At 40.0% G+C, this 26,048-nt stretch overlaps 1 protein-coding gene across 2 annotated transcripts in view; it reads right to left on the bottom strand.

The window, feature by feature from the left end:
- The window catches only part of gramd1b (GRAM domain containing 1B), a 122,875-nt gene that overhangs the window by 62,163 nt on the left and 34,664 nt on the right, over nucleotides 1-26,048 (bottom strand). Inside the window, exon 3 of one of the 2 annotated variants that reach the window (XM_031905706.1) lies at nucleotides 6,237-6,260. The exons of the other annotated variant lie outside the window; for it this stretch is intronic. Coding sequence (XP_031761566.1) covers nucleotides 6,237-6,260 — 24 coding nt within the window. The remainder of the gene's footprint in view (nucleotides 1-6,236; nucleotides 6,261-26,048) is intronic. 2 annotated transcript variants of the gene reach the window in all.

Below are 26,048 nucleotides of genomic sequence, written 5' to 3'. Positions count from 1 at the left end.
AAAGTTGCAACCTGATGTGGAATCTTTACATACCTCCCAACATTTCATTAAGAGAAAGAGGGACAAAAATATGTGACGCAGGTAGTGCGGCAAAAATTTTTGGCCACTCCTGCTTTGTGACCATGCCCCCACATGCCACACCCACTTTACATGCCCCAGATGTGCCAGTATAATCACTTAATAAAAAGAATAAAGGACAAATTAACTTCAAACCCCAGACATGCCAGTAAAATTACTAAATGAAACTGATAAAGGACATCAACTTCAGACATGCCAACAGTTCTGTGCATTTTCCAAAGTTATAAACAGGGCCAATCCAGTGGTACATAAATGTATGTTATTTCCTTCCATTCTTAATCAGTTGAAAGCAATACAATATTAATGTACCACTAGAATTTCTAGCCATATTAACAAGGCCAGCCTAAGGTTCCAAGACCTATAAGGGCCCTTTTTAAATGTCTGTTATATTTTATGAACGGATCAGCGATACCTCTGTCTTCTCCTGCATGCTGTGCTCTGCCAGAGATTCCCAGGAGTGAGAGATATATATTAGGGGTGGAAAGGTGAAACTGCCCAGCACACAAATAAAGGCAGCAGCCTCTTCTGCCTGATAAAAGACAGAGCACACCCTCAGCCCCTGACCCCGTGAGCAGAAGCAAGGAGAGGAATGCGCGCCAATGCCGATAGTTGACCCTTGCCTGTCACAAATGCTCCTCCCAGGACAATTAAACGTCAAGGTAAACCTGTGAGCTTGAGGTAGCAGGGGAGATTCAAGATTTAAGGGGGCGGGCTTTATTCCCCGGAGCAGAGCAGGCACAGCAATCAATTAAATGGCAATTCTGAGAAGCGGGACATCTAACAATGAATCCGGGACAGCGGGCAGTGCTATAAATATTGGGACTGTTCCACTGAAAGCGGGACGGTTGGGAAGTATGTCTTTATGTGTGGCATATTTATGGGTCCCTATCTTCAGCTAATCTGTTAAGGGAAGGCACAGGACCATGTTCTGCAGCAAAATATCTGGGCCTCTACTTAGGAATTCTCCTTTAAAAATCACCATAATCTTACAGTAAGATAGTGAAGATGACAGAACAGAAGATGACACGTAGAGAAAAATACATTAGTATTAAAATCTGAGTAAAAAAAAAATTAGTCATTTAGATGCTACTGAGACATTTTCTGTTCTGTAATGGCAATTCATAAACACATTCAAATATCACAATTTAATTTAAAAGGCAAAATAACCTGTGAATGATGGCTCACAGAAAAGGAAATGTTATTAACAGCAACATTAAGCAAGAGCCAAGCCTTGTCTGCACTACTGTAAATATAGTCATGCACTGTACAATTTGTATCCACCTAGATAATATGCACCATATATAGGTTTCAGTGCAGGTTAATTAAATGGAGACTGGTTTGATCTGTAATTCAATTTGAACAAGTAGAAAGAAATTATCATATTTAGATGTTACAGTTAGAATGAATACACAGCGACCTGCAGAGCACAAGCTGCAATATAACTGTTACCAGAGATATGTACTAAACCAACTGTTTATACATGATTTTGCATCCACAGAGAACAAACCAGGGAAAAAACCTTTCAGTTATGCTACCACAGGAAGCCCTTAGTTTCAATAGGAAACAGGCCCTCAGTATTTAGAACTTACACTCCCAGGTGCAAGCAGGGTTGGCCTCTCCCAGGGGCTCCACCAAGCAGAAGCTAGATATAAGATAGATATAAGAAAAGTAAAGAAAATCTTTTTATTCTCCATACATGTCTCTGTTTTGATCTATTTTCTGGAAAGGAGCTTATTCTGTGATACTGTGTGTAAGGCAAAAATGTATAACACCATATCAAGGCTGGCCAATGTAAATCCTCTGGCTGTTGCTGAACTACAGCTTCCAGCACCAACTAATAGATAAAGGTCAAGGCTAGCTACCAGGCACCCACTAGTGAGATCTTTGCCCATAAAGCTGCCCAAATTAGGAGTTTTGAAAGCCGTAATTCAAAAAAAGGTGCATCTCCACATTGACCAGCAGTGGTATAAAGTTTTGATAAGATCTTGCCTCGCTCCAGAGATGCTTTATGCAGCATTATAAGTGAATGGGCCCAACACAGGGTATATTACCAAAGGCCCCACCATAACTAAAGGCAATTCGGACTGTACAGAGCAATATCAGTATATGAACAATGACTTTGTTCCTCAAGCACTTATAAGATTCTCATATATGCACTGCCTATGCACATGCAGTGACAAAAACAAGTGCTTGAAGTAGGATATTTTTTACTGGACTATAACTGTAATAGATTTAATATATTACATTACCTTCTGTAACAACCAGTATTATTTACCCCTACAAAGGTACATGGAGTACTTTCCTATACTTAGATACAGAATTCACATAATCATAGGGTATTGATAAACACTGACAGATAAATCTAAATTTGTAATGCTTACATCTCTAACTTAATGTAAACAGACAGATACATGTTTTACACTAATACAGACATGTGCCACAGGGATGCAGACATGCTTTTCATACACTGGAAAAAGCACTGGTGAAATCCAATCTCATTACAAACCCTTCTTTCAAGAACATGTACTACTTTCCATGGCTTCTACAGAGGCTGAGCAGCTTTGCGACCAAAAGGAGGATGTATGTTTTCAGGCCTGCTTAATGCAGCCTTGTATGTGTAACGACCCTGGAAATTTATACCCATTGTTTAAACAGTTTTGGACTGCCAAAGGTGGTACAAAGTTCTGTGTTGAACAATATTTTGTTTTGGTCAAAAGAGAGTGTCCTTATAGTTTCAGGAATGCTCAATAGTAGAGGCAGTGTGGTCTACTATAAAAGAAGTAGCACACATGTGCTCAGGGTCTTTCCTGGGATCTCCCCTCGCTGGGAGGTAGTTACAGGGTTGAGGATTAATTAGGAAAAGTTAGTGTTCAGTCAGTTTAGGAGTAAAATACAGACAGGGAAAGAAAGCTGAGCACCTCTGCCCCACTGAGAAGTTTAGAGGGGTTAGGACCTGTGGAATTAAGGCTGCCAGTTCAGGGACATTAGTGGCTAAGCTCAGGGGCAGGTAGTGTGCTAGGGAGCAAGACACCACAGTGGGATTGCCTGCATTGGGGATTGTGATTTACCTCCAAGGAGGGAAGTTCTCTAAGGGAAGGTGTAAATTCTAAACATTGCATTGTGTTCAAGAAGCTGTTTCTCATTATTGCTTTATGTGTGGGTTCTTCCAAACCTTTGTTTTAACCAGAAGTTATATTTTCTGGAGTTCAAGACGGTGGTCCAGGTCATTACCAAAACATGGCTAATACTCATTCGAGTTAGCAGTTAAATCAACTTGAATGCTGCTTGAAAAGCATAAGAAATTGAATTTTGCATTACAAAGTGCACTGAGTGATAGGGTTGCAGGAGTTTTTTTCATGTGCCAATTTCCTTGTAGCTTGTGTATATATATATATATATATATATATATATATATATATATATATATGCAAAAAAGACCAGCAACACCGAGTTATGTTCCAAAAACAATCAATTGTGTATTAAAAACGCATGAACAGCCAACGTTACGTTTCGGTCCCCATCGGGACCTTTCTCAAGTCCCGATGGGGACCGAAACGTAACGTTGGCTGTTCATGCGTTTTTAATACACAATTGATTGTTTTTGGAACATAACTCGGTGTTGCTGGTCTTTTTTGGATATTTAAGTCATTTACCTTGCACCCGAGCTAAGAGCTGAAGCAGAGTGCCACCCTGGGTTCGCTATATATATATATGTATATATATATATATATATATATATATATATATATATATGAGAGAGAGAGAGAGAGAGAGACTACATAAAGGATGGCTACTAACAGACTTTTTGTTTTTCTAAAACAAGTTTTCCTCTTAACCTATAGGGTAAGGACCCATGAACTCCTTTTATAAATGGTTTTATGAGATTTCTGCCTTAAGTAGAAAATGTTAATTAAAACAAAATAAATTACAAATCAATATGTGGGACATGGAGCTAATCTTTTGCCCTGTATGCAGAGTATTTGGTCATTACATAACCTTGATTCCCTTTTTAGTGGTTTAGAACAGCGTTTTTCAACCACTGTTTAGTGTGCCGCGAGATGTTGCCTGGTGTGCCGTAGGTGAAGACAAGACTCCCTCGGTCCCCTCTGGGACACCTTCCACTTCCTGGCTCCATGATGCCCGGAAATCGTCACTGCCTGTGACGTCATCCGGCATCGGATCCAGGAGGGCGGAGCAACCAGAGAGGAGAGGCAGCTCTATCCTGCCCTGGCACAACCCGACCGTGGGGAGCAACTGCCCAGGCCCTGCCCCGACAGACCAGATCCACCAGGGGCCAGGTCCATGCACAGCCGCCCTACTCCCCACCGGAGGACAATCCCGGGACACCCCTGGATGCCGCAGCCTGACATGTAAGAAAGCAATTAATAATAATATATATATAATATAAAATTTTTGTGTGTATAAAAAAAAAAAAAAAATCAGTGGGGGGGTGGGTTTGTGGAGAAAATGTCCCGGAAAATACTTTCTTTGTGTTTATATGATTCCTATTCAAGAGAATTACTTTATATATAGTCAATATAGGCACAGAGTTAAATTTTTTAACATTTTCTAATGGTGGTGTGCCTCGTGATTTTTTTCATGAAACAAGTGTGCCTTTGCCCAAAAAAGGTTGAAAAACACTGGTTTAGAAAGTCATGTAGCAGTCTTATGGTGGCCATACACAAGCCAATAAAAGCTGCCAGTTCAGTCCTTATAGTGGGCATACTGTAAGGCCAGCTTTAAACACATAGCTAAGGTAAAATAAAATAGCTTTTTCCCACCAAAAAAGGCTTATGTCACCCTGAAAGATAAATAGCTCCTACTCAAAGCTGGCTAAATATAGTCTTCATTGTTTTCTATGGGGCAATTAGTCAAGAGCTTTTGATGCCTGATGCAAGAAGCTACTGATAATGTCTCTGTGTGACAGGAGCTTTCCTTTGATTTATGATTAAAAAGGTTTGTGTTTCTCACCATAATGTGGTGAGTTCCTCACTTACTTGTGGCAGCTGGGAGAGCTAGGTCTTTCTGTTTTTTAACATCACACAAAACTCGCTGCTCTTGGCTGTTAGCAACTGATATTTTAATAAGAACTATAGTGTGATCTTCTCTCACAAGACAGTAGCAGGGGAAGTTAGAATAGGTGACACAATGGGAGGATGTGGTCTTAGGGCAATGACACACAGGCCGAGTTTTGCCGCCCACATGATTTCCAGCTCAATAGGTGGGCAAAAAAGCCCCTCCATAGCCCTGAGTCATAATTAGCTAGAACCTGCTGGTCCACTTGTGGGTTTTGTTGAAACCAGCTTCTGTCCTGCATTGTATTCCAGTCAATGTACTATACTAGCTCATCACTCAGAGTTGCATTCAGAAAAGTCTTGAATTGTTGCCAATAGGGGTGGGTCTTGTTAAGAATTAACTTGTGTAATGGGACAGATTAGGGCATAGTTGGCAGTGGTCGTGTGAGTGGACTGAATGTCTGATTTTTTAATTTTACCTCACTAATAAGTCCAAACCTAACAGAAGCATTTCACAACCAATTTTATAAAATTTTTGCCTGTATTTAATTGTATTAAAACCTGCATTGCCAGCAACCAGTTTTTGACCCAAGAGAAACCAGACAGCAATTTTTCTCATTACGTCATGCAGCATTATCTTGGACCCTTAATCCCTTGTGGGTTTCTGGTTGGGGGACTGCTACATGGCCCTCCCACTCCAAAGCAGTTAAGGCAAGATATGTGCTCTGTTGACATTTACTATGGAAGTTGCTGGGTTTAACCAATTAGTTCTGTGGGCCCCAATAATTTTTTTTAATGGTACCTGAACTATAGTACGAAAAACAATTATAAAAATTTTGTTTGTATGTGTGGTTAAAAAATTGGAAAATAAATGGTCTAGATTGACTATGTATTACCTTACAAAAAGATATATGATATAAATGTAAGAATATCTGTGAGCCAAGTACAAGCTAGGTTTTCTTCTGTGGTAACTCATAGTACATTATCTTCAGTATCAAACAAAGCAGCAGGGAAAAAGTAAACATACTATAAAAAATAAAAGGGTTCTACAAAAGCCAGGAAATGGAATGAGCTAATATGTTTCTAATCAATGAAAAGGAAAAAATACAGGGTTTGGGGTTAAACAAAACAAAAAAATCTTACTTTGATGAGGTTAAGTCTGTCATACTGAAACAAAAATACAAAGAAATTAGAACAAAAAATACTAAGAAATTAGACCTAAAACAGAAAGTACAGACGATATAAAAACACAGAAATACTTAGTTGGCAGCTAAAGCCTACCTTTAATCAGTTGGACTGTCGGTATTGCTATTAAAGGAGAACTAAACCCTAAAAATGAATATGGCAAGACATGCCATATTTTATATGATGAACTTGTTGAACCAGCCTAAAGGTTCAACATCTCTATTGTAGTAATAATCCAGTGCTTTAAAGTTGTCACAGGGGGTGACCATACTGTACACTTCTGTTAGAAGTGTCTGCGACACTCACATGCTCAGTGTGCTCTGAGCAGCTGTTGAGAAGCTGAGCTTCGTATGTACGTACATACAAAAAAGTTGGGGCAATGTTATGTACATTTTTATGTAAATGTAAATCTTTTTAGAGTATGAATTGGCCTATATTAAACCCTATATTTAATGTAAATAGTACAGGTACGGGACCTGTTATCCAGAATGCTCTGGACCTGGGGGTTTTCGGATAAGGGATTGTTCTGTAATTTGGATCTTCATAACCTAAGGGGCACATTTACTAACCCACGAACGGGCCGAATGCGTCCGATTGCGTTTTTTTCGTAATGATCGGTAATTTTGCGATTTTTTTCGGCGTCTTTACGATTTTTGCGTAAAAACGCGAGGTTTTCGGCGTCTTTACGATTTTTGCGTAAAAACGCAAGTTTTTCGGCATCTCTACGAAAGTTGCGCAAAGTCGCGATTTTTTCGTAGCGTTAAAACTTGCGCGAAACGTCACGCTTTTAAGTTTTAACACTACGAAAAAGGCGCGACTTTGCGCGCAAGTGTTAACGCTACGAAAAAATCGCGACTTTGCGCAACTTTCATAATGGCTACGAAAAACTCGCGTTTTTACGCAAAAATCGTAAAGACGCCGAAAAACTCGCGTTTTTACGCAAAAATCTTAAAGACGCCGAAAAAATCGAAAAAAATACGAAAAAGTCGCAAAATGTTCGTTTCCAATCGGAATTTTTCCAATTCGGATTCGAAATCGTGTCTTAGTAAATCAGCCCCTAAGTCTGCTAAAATTCATTTAAATATTAAATAAACACAATAGGCTTATTTTGCCTCCCATAAGGATTAATTCTATCTTAGTTAAGTACAAGGTACTGTTTTATAATTACAAAGAAAAAGAAAATCATTTTTAAAAATTAGAATTATTTGCTTATAATTTAGTCTATGGGAGATGGCCTTTCCGTAATTTGGAACTTTCTGGATAACGGGTTTCCAAATAAGGGATCCCATACCTGTACAAACAACATATCAAATGATGAAACAAAAATGTTATTGTTTTCTGAAAATATTATACTATACTATATTTTGCTATTTGCAATAAACCGTAAGGTTTAAATGATTTACATTTTATACTGTTACAACTTTTTTTAAAACAAGGTTGTGGAATAAAATAAAACTAACATCAAATACCAAACCAAAACTTTAAATATAGAATATAAAGATAGTAAGTAAATAAAATTAAAAAATTACAATATGTTTTTACCTAGCCAGCGGTACATGGCAGAGTGTACAAGTATTTGATAAGCTTAACAAGCAATTTAGACAATTTAAGTACAATAAAGGAATCAATATACAACCAAAGATATCATATTGTAAAAGTTAGCATTGGACATATTTAATAATTCTGTCATTTGAAAGCCAGTTGTACTTTTGTACTTTTCATTTTTAATTAAATCAGCTCTACAATTTGCAATAACAAAATATCCATTTAGTGTCACAAATACCATAAATTATTTAATTTATTATTACTATATTAACTAGTATTTATATATTCTGCATTGCTGTACATCAAACATAGAAATATAGAGTGATATAGAGTGAGCAGAAAGTGAGTACACTAGTGATGAGCGAATCTGTTCGCCGTGCGACAAAAGAATAGCTGCGGGCGACAAAAGAATAGTTGCGGGCTGCACAACATTTTCACCGTTTCCCCAATTTTTAGCCGTTTCGCGGATCTTTTGAAAGATTGACAAATTTTTTGGCAAAGCGAAACGGAGAAAAATTGGGGAAACTGCGAAAATGTCGTGCAGCCCGCGGCTATTCTTTTGTCGCACGGCTATTACTTTGTCACCCGCGGCTATTATTTCGTCACGTGGCTATTCTTTTGACGCCCACGACTATTCTTTTTTGACGCCGGCGACAATTTTTGGACGTGCGCCGAATTTTTCCGCGGCAAATTTTTTCATCCGAAACAATCCGCCAATGGCGAAAAAATTTGCAGTAAATCCATGCCTGCCGAAACATTTCGCCCATCAATTTCGCCCATCACTAGAGTACACCAAATGAGCAGGTGGATAGATTTTTCCCAGTTTGTTTCTAGATAGTAAACCAGACACCCATGGGTCTTTTCAGAGAAAGGTCTGACTACGGTATATGTTGTGAGAATTTGAGGTATAATGAAAGTGTACTAAAAACCAGTATTTTTCAACATCTATGACTTTGTTGGGAGTTATCTAGTAGGGTTGTATAAAATCTCTATAATGATTCAGGGCTTCATAGTTGTGCACAGGGGGTCACCATCTTGGATTTTGTTAGAATTGTCAGTGACGAACACATTGTTAGTGTTCTCTGGGCAGCTGTTGAGCAGAAAATGACAAGCAGACTTTGCCAGTATAAGGGCATCTCTGCAATGTGTCAGCTGGGAAAGGCTTTTCATAGGGTTAGACACAGAAGGAAAATGGAACATCTTTAAAACATTGCTTTGCAAGTATACACAACAGTATATTCCACTTGTAAGCAAGGAGAGGCATCGCAAAGCAAAACCTTTATGGCTGAATAAAAGTGTTAGTGTTGAGGGTGGTAAGAAAAAACATGTTTTTAAAGCATTCAAGTTAGCTGGGACAGCAGAAACTTTCATCAGGTACAAGGAAGCAAATAAAGCATGCAAAAAAGCAAGCTAAAATAGAGATGTAAAGGGATATTGAAGGTAGGAGTAAAAAGAATCCAAAATTATTTTTTAATTATGAATAGTAAAAAAATGAAGCAAGAAGGGGTGGGAACCTTATTATCACGGGGGGGGGGTCAGTTGGTTGATATGACCAGGAAAAAAGCAGAAATTTTGAACTCTTATTTTTTATCTGTCTATACATCTGAGGAGCCAGCTAATGAAGGCTTCCCTTTTAATATGCCCAGTTCTAGTAATTTAGCTACTGACGCATGGGTCACTCGAGAGGAAATTCAAAAGAAACTTGATCATGTAAAGGTAAACAAAGGTCCAGGACCGGATGGGATTCACCCAGGGTATTAAATGAGCTGAGTGCTGTGATTGCCAAGCCTCTTCACTTAATTTTTCAGGATTCATTGAGGTCTGGCATGGTGCCGAGAGACTGGCGAATTGCTCATGTGTTGCCGTTATTTAAAAAGGGATCCCGTTCTCAGCCTGAAAACTATAGGCATGTTAGTTTGACATCAGCAGTAGGAAAGCTTTTGGAAGGGTAATAAAGGATAGGGTACTTGAATACATTGCAGTTCACAATACTATAAGTTTGTGCCAGCATGGTTTTATGCGTAACAGATCTTGCCAGACTAATTTAGTCGCCTTTTATGAGGAGGTGAGTAGGAACCTCGATGCTGCAATGGCAGTTGATGTCATCTACTTGGACTTTGCTAAAGTGTTTGATACAGTACCTCACAGAAGGTTAATGATCAAATTGAGGAATATTGGCCTAGAACATAATATTTGTAATTGGATTGAGAACTGGCTGAAGGATAGAGTACAAAGAGCGGTGGTAAATGGAACATTTTCTAATTGGACCAGTGTTGTTAGTGAAGTTCATTTGCTTTTTAACTTGTTTATTAATGACCTGGTGGTGGACATAGAGAGTACTGTTTCTATTTTTGATGACAACACTAAATTGTGCAAAACTATAGGTTCCATGCAGGATGCTGCCACTTTGCAGAGCGATTTGACAAAATTGGAAAACTGGCAGCAAACTGGAAAATGAGCTTCATGGTGGACAAATACTATAAAAGTTATGCACTTTGGTAGAAATAATATAAACATGAACTATCTACTAATTGGTAGTTTGTTGGGGGTATCCTTAATGGAGAAGGATCTAGGGGTTTTTGTAGATAACAAGTTGTCTAATTCCTGGCAATGTCATTTGGTGTCTACTAAAGCAAATAAAGTGCTGTCTTGTATAAAAAAGGGCATTGACTCAAGATATGAGAACATAATTTTGCCCCTTTATAGGTCCTTGGTAAGGCCTCACCTTGAGTATGCAGTGCAGTTTTGGGCTCCACTCCTTAAGAAGGATATTATTGAGCTGGAGAGAGTGCAGAGACATGCAACTAAACTGGTAAAGGGGATGGAAGATTTAAGCTATGAGGTTAGACTATCGAGTTTTCTCTGGAAAAGAGGCGCTTGCGAGGGGACATGATTATGTGACCCCAGTAAATATGAGGTCACATTTACATGAATAAATGTATGGATATACAGTATATACAGTTTAAAATAATACAAAAGAAAGGAAGTTAATGTACTGACTATAGGTCAGTAATGTATGGCTTGAATATCTATTTTCACTCCCCCCTGTAGAAGTTGCAGATAAGCTCATCCCAGGAAGTAGTTTAAACACAGAGAGCTGTTTTTTTTTTTTTCAGTTGACAAGAAGCAGCAAACCAGGACTTTGGCTCTGCGTCTCCACTAATTTTCTTTATCAGAATAGCTGTTGCTACGGCCTCACCGTGGGTCTGTAACAATTACTCTGTACAAATACATTAGAGGGGATTATAGGCAGATAGGGGGTGTTCTTTTTTCCCACAAAAACAATCAACGCATCAGAGGCCACCCCTTTAGATTAGAGGAACGGAACTTTCATTTGAAACAGCGTAGGTGATTTTTCACGGTGAGGGCAGTGAGGTTGTGGAATGCCCTTCCTAGTGATGTTGTAATGGCAGATTCTGTTAAAGCCTTTAAGAGGGGCCTGGATGAGTTCTTGAATAAGGATATCTACAGTTTTACAGTATTAGAAGTTGTATATATTGTTTATGTATACGATAGTATAGATTGGTAAGTATAGGTTGTGTGTGCTGGGTTTACTTGGAAGGGTTGAACTTTATGGACTCTTTTAAACTTTATGGTCTTTTTTCAACCCTATGTAACTATGTAACCTGTCATTGAAGCTGATGCTACAGGACTGATTATTAAATTTTGATGCAAAGTTTGCTGATTTTTGAGCTGTTTTGTAATTAGAATCAATATAAACACTAATCAGCCTTGTATTGTGATATTTATATTCTATATATGCAGTATATTGAGACTTGGTTACTAAGCTCGGTAACTGAAAGCAGCACAGAGCATATGCAGTAAATTAGTAGAAAAAAAGATGGGGAGCAAATGAGGACACCTTCAGCGGCACAGATCTTTCCTGTTGAAAGCATGTGGTCCCCCATTTTTGCTTAGTTGCCTGTGATATCCTGATAACTAGAGATGTGTTCTGCATACACTCTTGCAGAAGAAAAGTGCCGCTCATTCTGGGATACTGTACTTTGTAAGAGAAAAAGGCTTTTTTCTCTTGCCAGTTAAGGAAACTTATACAAAGGAAGGTTGTGTTATTGCACATTACTGTAAAATCATTGGGTTACTGGTCAAAGATCCTCATGTGTTCACACAAGAGCCTTTCTCTTGAAATGTGTTCTCACTTAAAAAATGAGAAGTATACATTTTCTCAAAGTTGAGTTTTATTCCTTACAAACAGTGCATAAAATACTGTATATATTACTGTATAATATATAATACTGCCCCGTAAGTAGCACACATAGATCTGGCTGTACAACCTGATCGGATCAGATAGACCATGATAGATCTTTGTGCATTACATACAATGTGATTAATGTTATTTTTCTTCTGTGCGACCTTGAAGCCACATGTGGTTAGGCTGCTTCTGAAATGACAACGTCACATGTATTTAGTTACACTGGATATAATGTCAAGTTTGACAAGTGACACTAGCTACTTCACACATAAACACAGTAACTGTTAAGTGGTATTTGGCTATAATTCAGTGTTAAATAGTGATGAGAACATTTTAACTGATGTTCAGTGAATTGTGTCTATGACATATAAAGCTTATTCCAGGAAAGGAAAGCCCTGGAGATATAAGCGCAGGGGCTGCATGACAAGGGATCCGAATAACCAGCAGCCAGATTACACTGGTTTATGTTTAGAGATTGGAAGAACCAGGTTCAACTGTGATTAGGTGAGAAGGAAAGAGTTAAGGCAGGAGAAGGCTGGCCTGGGGAGGGGCGGAGAAAGAGAGGGATGTGATGTCAGAAAAGCACTCACTTCCTTATCTTCTGAGCAGGTAGAAACATGAGGCAGAGCTCTCTCTGTAATATAATGTTATTAGCTGCAGTATATACACACTAACTCCTCACTATACTGCTGGCTTTAGTGGTAGAACTATTTGGGCAGGCTGCTTGTAGTCTTTTGCTGTATATTAACTGTTTTAGAGCAATTAATCTCACTGTAGCCACTCAGGCAGCATGGTAATCAGCCTAGGCCCAAAAAGTATCCTCTGTATTGTATAGAAATCCAGGCTGTGACGCTGAGCTGCTGCTACTGCAACTCATTACAGTATATAGAGAGCTGTAACTAGAGTATACAGAGAGAGTTATAGTTGGAGTATACAGAGAGAGTTATAGTTGGAGTATACAGAGAGAGTTATAGTTGGAGTATACAGAGAGAGTTATAGTTGGAGTATACAGAGAGAGTTATAGTTGGAGTATACAGAGAGAGTTACAGGTGGAGTATACAGAGAGAGCTGTGAGACTCAGTCAGGAATAGGTGCAAAGCCTAAATACAGTAACTGGCCTGGCCGTTGCTTTATTATGCCTACCTATGATATAGTATATCCATAGATATAGTTGATCAAGCAGCCCGCTTCTGACCTCAAATTTTACTGGGTTTATTAAGTCCCTAAATTAATCTCTGTATGATTTGTCCGTGCAGAGCTTCTACACTAGCTATATATGTATTGGGACATCATTCCTGCTGCCCCTGTTATATCCTATAGAGACTATAGACTCCTTTTCAGTTGTTTGGTGTGCCTTAGGCAGAAGTAGCTTTACTGTGTGTATATATAGGTATATAGAGGGATTACAGTACAGTTGCCCCTGTGAGTGTATCATGGGGAGTCGGCACACAGTAGCTTCAACTTTAACAGCAGTTTGCTTAGCTCATATGCTATTTGGGGAAAATGTAGCTTTTCCTTGATTTTTCCAGGTGTTCAGGGGACAGTGTTGCCACTGTGGATGGAACCTACATACAGTAAAATCCTCTGTTAGTATGCCTAGTAGGTTTGGATGTACCAATAGGAAATGATGCAATACAGAGCCTGCTTATTGTAGCTTGGAACAGATGTAACGTAGTTTACTGTATTTATGTATGAATATATTTATATATATAAACATATATATATATATATACGTGTGTGTGTGTATAATTACCACATAGCAACAGCACCCGGTAGGTCCCACAGAGCCTAATTTATATATATCCGGGGCAGATAGAGTTTTGCCATATTTGCAGATATGAATGTAATTTATCAACCCCCTTTTTTAATCATATAAGGCCGGTTCACTATGCTTTACTTCCTTGGTGCCCCTGGGGCAGATACAGTTCTACAGTATGTATATATACTTGGGTTGCAATCAGCATCACCAGTAAAAATATCATTAAGCCCCTGCAAAATGTTGCTTTCAGTTTCACAGCACTCAGTTTGTAAACGACTTGGGGTAAAATGCAGTTTCACCATATTTGTGCATATATAATGAATTTTGGCAGCCCCAGAGATTATATAATACAAGACCTGCTCACTACAGCTTTCCTTTGTGTGCCAGGGGGTAGAGGTACTATATTTATATACATTTAGGTTATTATTTAGCACTCCCTGGACTATATCATATAGTGCCTGTGCAATGTTAGCCTTTACTTCTATAGAGCTCTGTTTTTGGTTGTATAGGCAAAAAAGCAGTTTATAACATTTTGTAAACGTGTAGCAGCCCCCATTTGATTACACCTTTTGCTAAACAAGTCCAGTTGCTTCAAATTTATTTATACTAGATATACCATGACCTGGATGAATGAAAATCTTCATAGATATAATGTAAGTCTGTTATACTGCTAATTTAATTATGAAGCTTGAAATTGTTTAATGCAGTTAAGATGTATGCAGTTTTTTTTTTTTGCTACATACTGTTTGGCAATATTGGCAATGTTACCCTTAATAGAATAAGGTAACATAGTATGGCGGCTAACACATCCAGAGACTGCATCGAAAGTAAAGCTAATGCATAGCTTATAACTTGTTAAAGTTATCACAAAATTCGCATGAATGCTTTTAGACTTAAGGTTAGTGCTTGTCTGGGTATTGAATGCCTAGATAGATTTTTAGTTAGTTTACTTAGAAAGCTTGGATTACATGGGGGGGGGGCGAACAAGGTCTATAGGTGCAAGCAATCGAGAAACGAATAGCCCCCATCCCAGTCATGGCAAGGCTATCAGTTACAATAATTCTTTCTGTGGCTACTTGTCACTACAGTGGCCATAATATCAAAGTCCAACACTAATGATTTTAGCAGGAGCATGTTTAATCTCAGGAAAAGTGTTGTATGTTGCTCTGACCCCGAAGTGGGTGTCTGCAGTGTGGTGGTCTAACCCCAAGGTGGGTGGCCGCAGTGTGGTGGTCTAACCCCAAGGTGGGTGGCCGCAGTGCGGTGGTCTAACCCCAAGGTGGGTGGCCGCAGTGTGGTGGTCTAACCCCAAGGTGGGTGGCCGCAGTGTGGTGGTCTAACCCCAAGGTGGGTGGCCGCAGTGTTATGGTCTAACCCCAAGGTGGGTGGCCGCAGTGTTATGGTCTAACCCCAAGGTGGGTGGCCGCAGTGTGGTGGTCTAACCCCAAGGTGGGTGGCCGCAGTGTGGTGGTCTAACCCCAAGGTGGGTTGTCACAGTGTGATGGTCTAACCCCCAAGGTGGGTGGCCACAACATTTCTTTAACGGCTACGGTGATAGCAGCACGTCAGAAAGGTCAGGTAAGCTTACCCTCTGAGCTGGGGAGTTTTGTGTACAGAGTGGATGGACTACTAAGGAAGCAGCATGGCAAAGCAGCTGGTTGACATTACCCTCTATACGTGGCCTTCTGAGCTAGGCACCTGCAGCTGGAAGGAGATCTCTACAGAGTTAATGGACTGCTTGGGAAGCAGCATGGCAAAGTGGTTGATTGACCCTACCCTCTATGCTGGGCCGTCAAAACCAGGCACCTGCGGCTGGAGGGAGGTTGACCTTACCCTTTATGCTTGGCCCTCTGAACTGGGCATGTGCAGCTGGAGGGAGGCTGACCTTACACTCTTTGCTTGGCCCTCTGAACTAAGCACCTGCGGCTGGAGGGAGGTTGACCTTACCATCTATGCTTGGCCCTCTGAACTGGGTATGTGTGGCTGGAGGAATGTTGACCTTACCCTCTTTGCTTGACCCTCTGAACTAGGCACCTGCGGCTGGAGGGAGGTTGACCTACCCTCTTTGCTTGGCCCTCTAAACTAGGCACCTGCGGCTGGAGGGAGGTTGACCTACCCTCTTTGCTTGGCTCTTTGAACTGGGCTTGTGCGGCTGGAGGAAGGTTGACCTTACCCTCTTTGCTTGGCCCTCCGAAACTGGCCATGTGCATCTCGAAGGAGGTATCTACAAAGTGGATGGGCTGCTAAGGAAGCAGCATGCAAAGTGGTTGACTTTTTCCTCTATGCTGTGCCATCTGAGCTAGGCACCTGCGGCTGGAGGGAAGTCTCTACAGAGTGGATGGGCTGCTATGGAGGCAGCATTGCAAAATGGTTGCGCTTACCCTCTATGCTGTGCCATCTGATCCAGGCACCTGAGGCTAGAGGGAAGTCTCTACAGAGTGGATGGGCTGCTAAGGAAGCAACATAACAAGGTGGTTGAGTGACTCTACCCTCCGAGCTGGGCATGTTCAGCTGAGGCCCTTCAGACCAGATGGGCAGGTTGACTTCCACTCCATTATCAGTAAAAGAACGGTAAGTTTAGTATCCAGGATGGAATCAAATTGGAATCAAAAAGTCTGTTTAAGCATCCTAATTTACCACAGAGTAAATGGTAATTTGTTGCAAGATAATGCTACCATCCAATGTAATATGCTAGTTGCTTTGGTTTCTATTAAATATTCTTGTTGTTTTGGTTTTTTGGTACCCAGCCAGTCCTCTAGCACTGAACTGTTTGGTTTGGCATGGCAGGTAACCTAGTGGTAGGTCTGCCTTGCTTTAACTTGCCCACCCGATATACAGCCACAGGAAGGTGGCTGGATTTGCTGTCAGTACACATGGTCACCGATGATTTTAGCTGTATTTCAATAAAGGAATCTATTTATGTTTTTTGCACGTATATAATGTTAAGAATATTTTACCAGGCTAATGCCTGCATACATATAATGTTAAAAAACATTTTATTAGGCTAATGCCCAGTTTTATTCCATCCTGGGGTACAGTTTGTTACATAGAACATGTTTTTGTGTATTTTATGACTATATTATACATTTTCCATGTTTTATTATCTAATAAGCAATAATTATAAAGGTATGGTGGGGACGAGCCCAACTGAAGGTTTTCAGTTGAGCTCGCTGTGGCGGTAGGACCTTGCCAGAGTACTGCACAGGTCATTTTAGCAGAGGGAGAAAGGAGGTTCTCTCCTGTGACTGCACGGTGGATTGATAGATACAGACGCTACTACTGCTTGTGCTAGGTGACAGCCTGCTTGGATTTCCTATCATCGAGACACTGCAGATCCAGGACCGGCAGCAGGGCTGCTGAACTTCTCTCATGGTTGGTAATGCAGCTCCTGCTGGTAGCAGAGTTTGGGGCCATCCTCTCTGTAGGTAGAGGCAGTCTAATACTCCTTCAAGTCTTCAGCGAGGAACGGCAGAGCATAGTAGCGACCTCTTATGGAATTATGGCTTTAGAATATTGCCTTGGGTTAGGCTGGCAAGGTCCTATTTATTTGATAAAATGTGAATAAATGCTGTGGCCATTTTCTCCACCTCTGTCTCCTGGTGTTTCATTGAGATATGTAACAAGGGGGTTCAGTGGGGTGCCTCAAGGCGAAGGGTCAATTGAGGAGTCCCCTTGTCATGCTTTTCACTCACTTACATAGCTTATGTGACAATGACATGTCCTGAATATTTACATATTTCTACTGAAGCTAATTCCAGTATATTAGAATGCTTTGCTCTGAAGAAAAATAATAATTTTTAATTCAACCATGAAATGGTGCTGCCACCCAACAAATTGTCCAACTGTTCTTTAAGGCTTTACACACGTTTGTCAGGATCTGGTGTGCTATCTTATTCCATGCAATGCATTATGAGTTTACTGATGTCACTTTTTACAATGCTGAATGTAATAAATATTGTTTCTCTTACTTTCACTGTGTTCAGCATTAATATATACTCCCATGGATACAGACCCTATTGGGAAACATAACTTGCATGTGTTGCAATACAGTAAGTGCAAAAAGATGCACAGAACTTTACTTTTTACTTTTAAAGGCATGGCAGCAAATGCGTAATGCAGATACACTCCAAATACTTTTTTTTTTTTTTTTTTTGAACTATGTTTTTATTTATTTTTAAAGAAAAACAAGGATAAGACATTGTTACATCGAGGTGACGATACAGTGTCCATTTTTAGGATTTAGTAAGTACATCTGAACACAGTAATCATAGGAAAAGTATACATTAAGTAGTGTGAAAGTATCAGATACATACACTTATTTTTGCATTTGTTTTTGCTTTTGCCGTGGGTACCGCATGTCTTTCTGTTATAGACCTAACAGGTAATCTTGATTTATTATAAGTTCTAAAATTTTTAGTAACTACCCTGTGCTCTTACTGCAGTTCAGGACGTGTCTACGTGATTATGTAGTTGTCCATAGTATGAGTCCCATAAGAACCAATCTTCTAGAAAGGATAATGCTTTGTCCTGTAGTGTGGCTGTTAAGTAATCCATGTTCCGTATATGTTGCACCTTATTAATCAGTTCGGGTATGGTTGGCATTGTAGGAGATTTCCAATGGGCTGCTATCAGACAACGTGTCCCTAGTAGTACACTTTGCACCACTTTCTGAGTCCGCTTACCTATTCCCTGTAGTGGTAGTCCTAGGAGATGTGTCAGCGGGTCTTTTTGCAGGGTGAGGCAAGTGATTTTTAAAGGAACAGTAACACCAAAAAATGAAAGTGTATAGAAGTAACTAAAATATAATGTGCTGCTGCCCTGCACTTGTAAAAGTTGTGTGTTTACTTCAGAAAGTCTACTATAATTTATTTAAATAAGCTGCTGTGTAGCCATGGGGGCAGCCATTCAAAGGAGAAAAGGCACAGGCACATAGCAGATAACAGATAAAACACTATTGTATTCTACAGAACTTATCTGTTATCTGCTATGTAACCTGTGCCTTTTCTCCTTTTTTCCAGCTTGAATGGCTGCCCCCTTGGCTACACAGCAGCTTATTATATAAATTATAGTAGTGTTACTGTAGCAAACACACCAATTTTACAAGTGCAGGGCAACAGTTCATTATATTTTTATTACTTTAAAGCTCTTTTATTTTTTGGTGTTACTGTTCCTTTAAGAGAATTTCCATAGTTTTGTCCCATAGGGTTGTTATTACTGGGCAAGTCCAGAAAATATGGTACAGACTGGCTTGCTCGTGGTTGCAGCGCCAGCATGCGGATGTTGTTCCTGGGAAAAGCTTTCGGAGTAGTGCTGGTGTATGGTACCATTCGAATATTATTTTGTATAGATTTTCCTTTAAAGTGGTGCATATAGAGGTTTTGGCAGCAACTCTCCAGATTTTTTCCCATTGTTCCAAGGTTATATGGATGCCAAGTTCCTTGTCCCAATGTAACATATAGGGGTGTGGCGAATTTTCCATTTGTTGGTCAGTAAGCATATTATATAGTGTAGAGATCATGCCTTTCTGTGATGTTGACCGTAGGCAAATGTGTTCAAAGTTTGTTAAGTTTCGTTTTTGCAGTCTCGAGCACAGGGAGTTGACATAGTGCCATAATTGGTAGTACATATAGTCCTTCAGATCATGAAGTTGGTAGTATTGTATTAGTTCTGCTTTATCCATAAATTTACGTGCTTTCCCGTCAAATAGTTGGTAAATCTGGAATACCTTGGTATGTTCCCAGATTTTAATAAAATGTTTTTCCTTTCCTAAACTAAATCTAGGATTCTTTAGGAAGGGTGTCAGCGGAGATGTTGTAGGGTTGAGTTTTAGTAAATTGTCTTTGGAGAGCCAAAGTTTGAGATTAAATTGTGCTGGCTTAGATAGGGGTCCTGTATCCCATTTCAAGTCCTCAGACCATAATAAGGCTGCGGGGTGAATTGGGTCTAGCTGCAACATTTCTATTTTGGCCCACTTAGTGTATACCATTTTTTGGTTCCAGTAGACTTTTTGTCTGAGGTGTGAGGCTAGGTAGTATTTATAAAAGTTGAGGAATCCTATGCCCCCTTGTGTACGTTTTGCCTGTAGTGTACAGTGGTGTGAAAAACTATTTGCCCCCTTCCTGATTTCTTATTCTTTTGCATGTTTGTCACACAAAATGTTTCTGCTCATCAAAAACCGTTAACTATTAGTCAAAGATAACATAATTGAACACAAAATGCAGTTTTTAAATGAAGGTTTACGTTATTAAGGGAGAAAAAAAACTCCAAATCTACATGGCCCTGTGTGAAAAAGTGATTGCCCCCCTTGTTAAAAAATAACTTAACTGTGGTTTATCAATTTCAATTTTCAATTTCAATATCAATTTGTGTAGTCACCCCCAGGCCTGATTACTGCCACACCTGTTTCAATCAAGAAATCACTTAAATAGGAGCTACCTGACACAGAGAAGTAGCCCAAAAGCACCTCAAAAGCTAGACATCATGCCAAGATCCAAAGAAATTGAGGAACAAATGAGAACAAAAGTAATTGAGATCTATCAGTCTGGTAAAGGTTATAAAGCCATTTCTAAAGCTTTGGGACTCCAGCGAACCACAGTGAGAGCCATTATCCACAAATGGCAAAAACATGGAACAGTGGTGAACGTTCCCAGGAGTGGCCAGCCGACCAAAATTACCCCAAGAGCGCAGAGACAACTCATCCGAGAGGCCACAAAAGACCCCAGGACAACATCTAAAGAACTGCAGGCCTCACTTGCCTCAATTAAGGTCAGTGTTCACGACTCCACCATAAGAAAGAGACTGGGCAAAAACGGCCTGCATGGCAGATTTCCAAGGCGCAAACCACTTTTAAGCAAAAAGAACATTATGGCTCGTGTCAATTTTGCTAAAAAACATCTCAATGATTGCCAAGACTTTTGGGAAAATACCTTGTGGACCGACGAGACAAAAGTTGAACTTTTTGGAAGGTGCGTGTCCCGTTACATCTGGCGTAAAAGTAACACAGCATTTCAGAAAAAGAACATCATACCAACAGTAAAATATGGTGGTGGTAGTGTGATGGTCTGGGGTTGTTTTGCTGCTTCAGGACCTGGAAGGCTTGCTGTGATAGATGGAACCATGAATTCTACTGTCTACCAAAAAATCCTGAAGGAGAATGTCCGGCCATCTGTTCGTCAACTCAAGCTGAAGCGATCTTGGGTGCTGCAGCAGGACAATGACCCAAAACACACCAGCAAATCCACCTCTGAATAGCTGAAGAAAAACAAAATGAAGACTTTGGAGTGGCCTAGTCAAAGTCCTGACGTGAATCCTATTGAGATGTTGTGGCATGACCTTAAAAAGGCGGTTCATGCTAGAAAACCCTCAAATAAAGCTGAATTACAACAATTCTGCAAAGATGAGTGGGCCAAAATTCCTCCAGAGCGCTGTAAAAGATTCGTTGCAAGTTATCGCAAACGCTTGATTGCAGTTATTGCTGCTAAGGGTGGCCCAACCAGTTATTAGGTTCAGGGGGCAATTACTTTTTCACACAGGGCCATGTAGGTTTGGATTTTTTTTCTCCCTAAATAATAAAAACCCTCATTTAAAAACTGCATTTTGTGTTTACTTGTGTTATCTTTGACTAATAGTTAAATGTGTTTGATGATCAGAAACATTTTGTGTGACAAACATGCAAAAGAATAAGAAATCAGGAAGGGGGCAAATAGTTTTTCACACCACTGTATGTACCCGTATTCTCTGTCTCTTTCTCCCCCACATGAATTTAAGGCATTTGCTTTGAAAGTGTTTAAGTGCTAATTTTGGTACTGGTATTGGCAGGGTTTAGAAAAGGTATAGTAGCCTGGGGAGTAAATTCATCTTTATTGCTGCCACTCTACCAAACCAGGAGAGATTGTAGTCGTGCCATGTGTTGAGTTCTGTGGTCAGGCGTTTCCACATTGGACTAAAGTTATATTTATAGAGAGTATCATAGTTGGATGTAAGGTGGATGCATAGGTATTTCAATGTGTCTTTTCTCCAATTGTAGTTAAAGTTGAGTTGTAATAGTTTTACTCTCGGAGCTGGGATATGTAATGGGAGGGCTTCTGTCTTGTTGTTATTGATTTTTTAACCTGAAAGTTGTCCTTATGTGGTTATTATTTGGTGTAAATTTGGTAGGGACACTAGTGGTTTGGTTATTGTTAGGAGGACATCGTCTGCATATAGGCATATTTTATATTCCTTTTTTTTATTGTCACTCCCTTTATGTTTGGGTTCTGTCGTATTTGGGCCGCTAGGGGTTCTATGCAAAGAACAAATAGAAGCGAGGATAGCGGGCATCCCTGCCGTGTCCCATTTGTTAAAGGGAGTGGCTGTGAGAGAAGCCCTGCTGTCTTAACTATCGCTGTTGGGCAAGAGTATAGTGCTCTAAGTGCTTGCAGGAATGGTCCTTGAAATTTCATGGCCTCCAGGGTGGCAAACATAAAGCCCCAGTCCAGATGGTCGAATGCCTTTTCGGCGTCTAAGCTTAATATTAAAGCTTCCTCTCCTTTTCTACTTAGGCTGTCAATGAGATTTATAACCCGTCGTGTATTGTCCCCGGGTTGTCTATGTTTCACAAAGCCCACTAGATCTAGGTGGATTAATCGCGGTAAAATTAAGTTTAATCTGTTTGCCTTTGTGAAAATTTTTAGATCTGAATTTATGAGGGAAATGGGTCTGTAATTTGCACATAAAGAAGGATCTTTTCCTTCCTTTGGGATTACGGTAATGTATGATTTCAAGGTCTCTTTATGTATAGGTGTCCCTTGCAGGTATCCGTTATGGAGGTCTAGCATGGCAGGAAGCAATTCTTTTATAAATAGTGTATAGTATTTGTATGTCAGACCGTCTGGACCGGGGGTTTTGTTGGAGGGTAGGTGTTTGATCACTTCTGTTATTTCCTCTTCCGTTATTGTATTTAAGGCTTTTAGTTCTTCTATGCTTAGGGTGGGGAGTTTACTGTCTTGGAGAAATTGGTTTCCCTTATTTTATTTCGTGTTTGGATAATATCTAGCAAAAGGTGTTTTGTTGGTCTTTGAGAGTGTTTGTATTCTAAGTGTTGGAGGAGGTTTTTTTGTTCTTGTAAAATTTTGTTCCTGTTTTTCTTAACTGCACTCGCTAGTGAGATGAGTTCCCCCCTGATGCAGGCTTTGTGTGCTTCCCATAATATAGCTGTATCTAGTGTAGTTTCTTTATTTAGTAAAAAGTATTCTTTAATTTTTTCGGTGAGTGCTTGTTGGGCTAATAGTGATTTGTTAAGTCTCCAGCAATTTGTTAATCTATGGTTTATTTGTAGTGGAATAGTTAGTAGAATTGGGGCATGATCTGACCACGTGATTTGGTCGATATGCTCCTTTAGATTCTGTAGGCTTAGCTTGGGTGATATAAAAAAGTAGTCTATATGGCTAAATGTTTTGTGTGGGTGTGAATAAAAGGTATACTGTTTCTGGGTTGGATGTTTGATCCTCCATATATCTAAGAGTAAGGCTTTCCTTATCAATTTTCTAAAGTTTTGGGAGCAGAGGGTTGCCTCTTTATTGGGTAGGGTTGAGTGGGGCCTCATAGTATCTCTTAGCTGAGAGAGGGCCATATTAAAGTCTCCGCCCAATATAACCTTTTGGTTTTGGTATGTGGCTACCTTATTAAGTACCTTTTGTAAGAAATGAATCTGTCTAACATTTGGGGCATATAGGTTGGCTATTACTATTTGGACTCCCTCCAAGGTACCTTCTAGTATAATATATCGGCCATTCGGGTCCACCTCTTTTCGCCTAAGTTGGAATGTGGAAGTTTTGTGAAATAATATCGCAACTCCTGCTTTTTTTGTTCTGTTTGAGGCATAAAAGTAGCGAGGATAATTTCTATCTCGGAGTCTCCATACTTCATCGTTTGCATGGTGCGTCTCTTGAAGGAGAGCAATATCTGCGTGTTGTTTTTTAAGCTCCGTTAATATTAGTTTCCTTTTAATCGGGGAGTTCGATCCCTTTACATTTAGGGATAGTAATTTAACCATGTATACTGGTAATTGTATATCTATAGTGTTTGTTTGTATTTTTGGCAAAAGAGGTGGAGTCGGTTGGACCTGGTTTGATGCGGATACCCTTTTTGGCAATGCAAAGTTTATGATTTACAGTTATGTTTGTCTTTGTACTATAAACATTTTGTACCGATTTTCTTATAAAGTAAGTCATAGCATAATAATGAACATCAACAGCAAAACATTAAAACAAGAGTTTAGTGAACAGTTAGGCATCTTTATACTCATCTCGCTCTGTAGCCACTCCTGTGGTAGGGGAGAGGGTCTCATGTTTGATGTGTTATACGTAAGCTTTGATGCGTTAGGTTTGTTAGTCTCGTCGCTTTAGGGCTCCTTCCCTGGGATATATGTGGGGTTTGGTAACCACAGTCTTTAGTGATTGAGGGTCGCGTGAGAGTCCTGGTTGTTACAAGATGTCGGATATATCCTGAGCTTTATCCGGTTCTTTTCCATTGGTCGGTGAAGTTGGTCCTGAAGAATTATGGTGTTAGAAATACTGGTTTTCTGTTTCAGGCTGCCAATAGGTCATATGGGTTTCCATTCTCTGTTGGGGATGTAGGCTTGTTTGCATGTGTCGTCTTTTTCACAGTAGATTTTTCCCAGATGGGTTGCATTGTGTTGTATCTGGGAGAGGATGGAGGGGGTTTGGAGGGCCTTCTCTCCGCTATGCCCAGTGTTGTTAGCAAGCGGTCGCTTTGAGAGGTATCAGTCAATGTATATTGTCTGCCTTCTTTGTCAGCAATAATCTGAAAGGGGTATCCCCACCTATAGTGGATCTTGTTGTCCCTGAGTTGTTGAGTAAGTGGGCGTAATGCCCGTCTTTTAGCCAGTGTGATGGAGGAGATGTCGTTAGTTGTAGCGTGGCTCCCTGATGCTCAATCATTTGCCGCATCCTGGTAGCAGTCATTACTCTGTCTTTACTCTCAAAGTATTGTAGTTTTGTAATTACGTCTTTCGGTAGTTTTGAGTTTGCTTGTGAGGCTCCTAGAGCTCTGTGCGCTCTGTCTAAGCGCCATGCTTCTGGTGGTAATTTGGGGACCAATGTTGAAAATAGATTTCGCAGGTAAGCTTTTAGGTCTGGTTGTTTAACGGATTCGGGTACACCTCTTATCCGTATATTGCACCGGCGGTTTCTATTTTCCAGGTCCTCACATAGTAGTTTAATTTGGTTTAATTCTGCCCGCAAGGTTTTGTTTTCTTCTATCATGTTGTTTTGGCCCGTTATTAGATCATCTACTACACTCTCTACTTTCTCAGTTCTGTCTCCCAGTTCTGTAAGTTCTGCTTTGACACTGGTTAGTGCTTGTGCTACTGCATCTGTAATGGTGGCGATCAGTGTATTACGTAAGGTAGCTAGATGCTGGGTTAGAACAGTTTCTGTAACTGGATTAGAGGTGTCTAGTGTAGAGTGCGGCTCTAGGCTTTGTACCTGTTTCGTTGGGCCGAACGGGCTGTTACTGTCACTTTCTGACGCAGTAGTAGGGGAGTTTGGAGATCGTGCTGGCGCATCTTCCTCCTCGCCGCCATCTTGGGAAGTTATGTGTTTATCCGTTGACGAGTATTTGTTGACAAAGGGTGACATCGTTCCCGCTGTTTCTTTGATTTTTTTCTTTCCCATAGTTGTAGGTAGCTCACTCTTTAACCTGCGTTCTGAGATTTGCGAATTAGTTGAGTATGGGCAGGTTGTAGGCGAATGTGAACCGGAGCTCAGGTAAAGTGCGTCCTGCTCAGTCCATGACGCGCATGCGCCCCACTCCAAATACTTTTTACCATGTCTAGTTCCAAGCTCCAGCGTTGAAAATAAAAATAAACAATTTTCTTTACATATTAGTATAACTAAGCAGCTCCAGAACCACAATGCATTCTCCAATATACCCACTTTCGAGCATAATAAAATACTAGGTGTTCTATAAAAATATAGAAAATTTCAAAGGGTACACAAACTTTCAAGTACCTCTGTACCCATTCTGAATTGTTTGTAAATATATGGTTTTCTATGATCAGTTTACTGTTAGGGGCCCTTGGCACTGCATTCTAAACTATGCTGATTTCTGGTGCTTTGTTTTGAAACTTGAGTTTTCTGTTACTGTGGATACTGTAATCTGTTTTGGCTCACTTGGGGCATATTAGGTTTTTATTGAGTGTATTTTTATATGTATAACACCTTATGCTTCCATTACATTTTTGCAACATATTGAT

This window comes from Xenopus tropicalis, chromosome 7 (assembly GCF_000004195.4).
Source record: "Xenopus tropicalis strain Nigerian chromosome 7, UCB_Xtro_10.0, whole genome shotgun sequence".
Classification (NCBI taxonomy): Eukaryota; Metazoa; Chordata; class Amphibia; order Anura; family Pipidae; genus Xenopus; species Xenopus tropicalis.
Note: the sequence above shows the minus strand (reverse complement) of the source record. Positions and strands in the feature narration are given on the sequence as shown.